The sequence below is a fragment of the Austrofundulus limnaeus genome, unplaced genomic scaffold (genome assembly GCF_001266775.1).
Source record: "Austrofundulus limnaeus strain Quisiro unplaced genomic scaffold, Austrofundulus_limnaeus-1.0 Scaffold981, whole genome shotgun sequence".
Lineage (NCBI taxonomy): Eukaryota > Metazoa > Chordata > Actinopteri > Cyprinodontiformes > Rivulidae > Austrofundulus > Austrofundulus limnaeus.
The window spans coordinates 64,131-69,153 of NW_013953383.1; the positions used below are offsets into that span (position 1 = coordinate 64,131).

Here is a 5,023-nt window from a genome sequence, read left to right on the forward strand (position 1 = left end):
CAACTAAACTATCATAACTAAACTATCATAACTAACATAACTAAATAAAATACACATACAGTTTAAAAGTAAAACTCCTGTCAAATAATCACAAGACATGATTATAACAAACATTTTTATATTGTAACCTGCCCATAACAATTATTTGAACAAATACAAAGGTCAGTCAACAGACCACTCAGGTTTATCATAAACAATAACAAAAATAGACAATTCAAAAAATATAATTGTGGGCATAAAATAAACAAATTAAAACAGTTTAATATAAATGTTTCAAATAAAAAAACCCTGTAAAAATAAATATGATAAAGTACAAATGAAAATAAAGCCTTTTTAAACTTTCGCAACTAGAAGCTGTTCTTCATATTAGTGACAAACAATAACAACAGCTTTTTGACAAGTTTAAAATTTCTTTAAAATACATTCAAAATGTTTAAAAATAAACTACAAAAATTAATTTAAAGTATAAATTTAAATATAGCTGTATCTGCAACTGTATTTGATAATGTTTTGAACTTTTAAAATATTACATGTTAGAACCAGAAGCTGCTCTTCATGTTAGTGACAAACTTTGGCAGTTTGTCAGTTAAAAACTGTTAACAGTTGTCAAGTTAAAAACTGTTGTTCTTTTGAGGCCCTCAAGATGGCGCTCACGGCCCATGAGCGCCTGTAATAAACCATTATTCAACAACTATTAGTCGATTAATAGTTTGCATCTCTATGTTGTGAGTAAAAGTGTCAAACCTGGACCCTAACCTCAGAACCTGCCCTTTTACATGTGTTTGACCTCCTGTCCAGGTTTGTCCATCCTCGTTTTGGGCCAATCAAATGCATCCGAACCTCGAGGGCCGTGCAGAGAGACGAGGAGCTGACCGTTTTGTACGGTTATGACCACGAGTCGACGGGAGGCAGCGGCCCAGAGGCTCCTGATTGGTACAAGAAGGAGTTGGAGCAGCTGTCTCTCACTGGACAATGACTCAGAACCCTGGAGGACATGACCTGTAGCTGCTGACCTTCTTCTCCAGAAAAACCCTGAGTGATACCAGAAGTATGCAAAGATCACAAAGATCTTAGAGGAATCGAGTAGAACCTGGAGACGCAGCGCTGCCCTGTTTATTGTAAAGATTCAGTGTTTCTGAAATCTGACCTTTACCTGCAGCTCAAACTGAAACCTTTTACAAGATAACTTTATACGCATATTTTTTGATAAAAGAACAAAATGATTATTAATATTTATTAGATGTATATTTCCTCATCTTTGTAAATAACATCTGAACTTCAGTTTTCTACGAGCTGCCATGTTTCTGAAGTCAATAATCATTCATCCTCCACAATAAAAAGAATCGTTTCACTTCCTGTTTCTCTCAGGTTTATGTTTCTAATTCTGTCCTGACTCCTGGAACCCCTCATACAGGAGTCCTGAAAGCCTTTTTGTTTTCTGAAGGTCTTCTCTTCCTGACAAATTAATAAAACAACACTCCTCCAGATAAAAACAATCATTTCATCTCCTTCAGCATCATCTGAGAATAAACATCCAGTCTGTGTTGACTGACTGATGGCGTCATGCTGCAGTGGGAGGAGTTGTCAGGATTTATCCCCCACAGGTTCTCAGTATTATCAGTCTCATGCTGTCAAATCTTTTTGAAGTTTAGTCAAACCTTTCATGAAACTCCTCCCACTCACACAACAGGTTTTGTCATTGAAGTCACCTTTGTCCTTCAGGTAAATTCTATGGCAGTGTTGAGAATAATTTTACTTTTTCTAAACTCTGGGTTGAAATGGTTGAAAAATTTATAACTAATGAATAGAATGGTGGAAGTTACCACTAACAGCTACAACAGAAACTAATTTCAGTGTTTTACTTCTTATTAATGCACACTGATCATTCTTGACCATTATTATTATTATTATTATTATTAATATTAATGTTTTTTAATTGATGCACCAGAGAGAAGTTAAGTGATGAAGAACTATAATTTTATTTTTGGAAAGTGTGATGAATTGGTGTCACTCCGCTCCACACCACAGGGGGCGGTAGTGAGCACACAACAAGCAGAGCGCCGCTCAAACGCGCATGCGCAGATCCAGTCCAGTGGGAAGTTTGTCCTGGTCCCAGTCTGTATCAAACTGGACTAAAATTAAACATTTTGGTCACGTCTCTGTAAAAAGAGGAAGGAGCAGCTGGTTTGTGGATTTCTTTGCTGTTTGAAAGATTAAAAACCGGATGTCGGGGTGTTTTTCACAATAAGAGCCGGTGTTTGTTTTTCGTCCTTCAGGAGCAGGAGTCATTCTGAACTGCGCTTCATCAGGTGAAACATTGATATTATTGTTTAACTGCTCGGTCTGTGTGGGTTCGGACCAGTTTACAGAACCGAGTTACAGAACTGATCTGATAAATATTTACAGTTTCACCTGAAGCCACGGTTCTCAGGGTTTTAACATAAAAACATGTTTAGTGTGTACTTTAGTCAGTAAAATATCTGATGACATGAAGCTGATGCAGGTGTTTTACTGTGTTGAACTTGAAAATGTTTAGTTTTCTGTTTGAATCATAAATCACTCCTGAACCTGCAGGTGGCCCACCTGAGCCGTGACCTCTGACCTCTGCAGGTGTCCCACCTGAGCCGTGACCTCTGACCTCTGCAGGTGACCCACCTGAGCCGTGACCTCTGACCTCTGCAGGTGGCCCACCTGAGCCGTGACCTCTGACCTCTGCAGGTGACCTGGGACACACCTGGATGGCCTGTGTGAGTCAGGTGAGCAGTTTACTTTCAACTAGGGCTGTGAAATTAACCGACTTAACTCATATTGATTAATTTTAGTGCTGGGCAGAGATTAAAAAAATTAATTGCAATTAATCTAACAATTTTTTTATTATTTTTATTTTTATTTATTTATTTTTTTTTTACAAACAATCACTTTACTCTGGCTGAATATGTAGGTTTATATATTACAATGCACTCAGTGCCAGGTCATGTTTGTAAATAAGAAGTGGTTCTCAAACAGTTTACTTGGATAAATAAAGGTTAAATAAAAAACTCCATGTGTAACACATTATGTAAAGGGTTTTTTTTCTTCTTATTGCTTATTTTATTTTATTTATTTATGTTTTGCTGACAGCTGTGACCTTAGTATCTATCTTTCATTCCTCATGTAGAACTCATTTGAAATGAAAATCCTTGAATTCTTGATTTTACCTCATTATTCTGCACAAAATTTGACTGACTCAAATATGTTTGGAGCATTTTTAGGTCCTGTTTTATATTCAAAAAATCATGTCGAAGCATCAATTTTGTTTTCTAAATAAAAACATTAAAAACTAATTACCGTATTTTTCGGACTATAAGCCACACCCCCAACATAAAAAAAAACAGTACACCTAAATTTGTCGTCAAAAAAGTGAATTCATCATCAAAACATAAAAAGCAAACCTTTAGGAATTAAAGTTCGGAGGAATACGGTTCATTTAACTGACCTTATTTTGGTAGTTTTCTTTAACAGTTTCTGGTCCAACAAAACGTCTCATTCATCGTCCTCCGCTGCACTGAAACCATCGAAGTCCTCCTCTTCAGTGTCGGAGTTAAACAAGCTGAGAAAAGCTGCGTCACATAGCGGTATCTGTTGTCCTCCCAGGGTAATGCTGGCTCTGAAGCTGTGCTGGGAAAGCCCTCCCGCTCCAGCATACGTCACTGCATGGGATTCCTTCCCCGGGGAGTGCAATGAGAAAAAAAAAGTCAGCAGCTCTTCACTCGACGTTTATCCACAAACTGGTCCTGGATTAAGCTCCAAAGTTTTTATCAGTCAGATTCCACTGTGAAAAATGTCTGTTTTATCCCCTTTTATGAGTTTTTGGCCATTGACTATCTTTAAATCGCTGCTTCCTGGTCAACAGTCGGCTCTGGAAGGATCGCTTTTTTTATTTATTTTTTTCTTCTTATTTTCAAGCGAGTGGTTGAAGCAAATGGAGCATAAGATCCCCCTGGTGGCTGAAGAAAAAAATCCACGTATAAGCCGCACCGGACTATAAGCCGCATGGTTCAAAGTTCAGGAAAAAAGTCGCGGCTTATAGTCTGAAAAATACAGTAATAAGTCAAGTAATTTATTTTATCAACATGCAATAGAAATGTATATTAAATTTAAGATTAATCGTGATGAATTCACAGCTACTTTGGGATTAATCAGATTAAAAATATTAATCATTTGACAGCATTAGTTTCAACAAACCTTTCAACACTGTAAACCTGAGGTTAGAGCTGAAATACTAAAACTAAAACACTGCAGCATTAGATAGATTCATTTTTATTTATTTTCGCCTAATGAAGTCAAAATATTTCACTTCAGTTTGAATAAAAACTTATTTTGTGGAAAAACAAACTCAGTTTCACTCATCTATGTTGGTGTTTTTGACATGTAAATACAAAGACTCAGCTGAAGGGGCGGAGCAAAATTCAGAGGAAAATTAATGACGTTTACACATTAATATCATTTTTACATGAAAAAACGTAAATTCCCTTAAAAGTGAAAGTAAAATTTGTAAGAAAAAAAGGCAAAACATCTTAAATTAAATTCTAAAATTTACGCAGAACTCGTTTTTGTTTTTCATGTAAATGTAGCTCTGAGCGTCTGAGCAATGTTATCATTTAATCCTGATGTTTTTCTTTATAATTGTAGAAAATGTGACTTTTAGTTTGTGTTTTTTTTTTGCCAGTGACGCTGTCATATTCATCTTTCTGTTTTTGTTTTTAGTCAGAGCTAATTAACTAAAATCAAAATCTTGTTTGAAACTTTGTATTAAAAACATGTTAAACTCTTTAAAAATCACCGCCTGGTGTTTAATGCCCTCTGCAAGATGGCCGCTGCACCTAAGCGTCCTTAACAAGCAGAGAAGTGTCTCATGGTAGTAGCTGAGAGTCATCCCCTGCTTGATGCTGGTGATGATGTCAGGAAGTGAAGAAGACGAGGGTTTATCATGTTAAACATCCTCAGCACCAAATCAAAAAATAATATTTATTTATTTATTTAT

The 5,023-nt window shown here is 36.2% G+C and overlaps 2 protein-coding genes across 5 annotated transcripts in view; both read left to right on the top strand.

Moving 5' to 3' along the window:
* setd7 (SET domain containing 7, histone lysine methyltransferase) overlaps positions 1-1,356 on the top strand; it is a 16,711-nt gene extending 15,355 nt beyond the window's left edge. For both annotated transcript variants that reach the window (XM_014029970.1, XM_014029969.1), the window contains exon 8: positions 799-1,356. In XM_014029970.1, coding sequence (XP_013885424.1) covers positions 799-976 — 178 coding nt within the window. In that variant the 3' untranslated portion in view covers positions 977-1,356. The remainder of the gene's footprint in view (positions 1-798) is intronic.
* Positions 1,357-2,076: 720 nt separating this feature from the next.
* The window catches only part of mmadhcb (metabolism of cobalamin associated Db), a 12,756-nt gene continuing 9,809 nt past the window's right edge, over positions 2,077-5,023 (top strand). The window contains exons 1-3 of one of the 3 annotated variants that reach the window (XM_014029973.1): positions 2,084-2,184; positions 2,277-2,309; positions 2,575-2,756. In XM_014029973.1, the coding sequence (XP_013885427.1) occupies positions 2,739-2,756 (18 nt within the window). In that variant the 5' untranslated portion in view covers positions 2,084-2,184; positions 2,277-2,309; positions 2,575-2,738. Of the gene's footprint in view, positions 2,310-2,574; positions 2,757-5,023 lie in introns of all 3 variants that reach the window. The other 2 variants (XM_014029974.1, XM_014029972.1) reach the window with 2 other exon arrangements.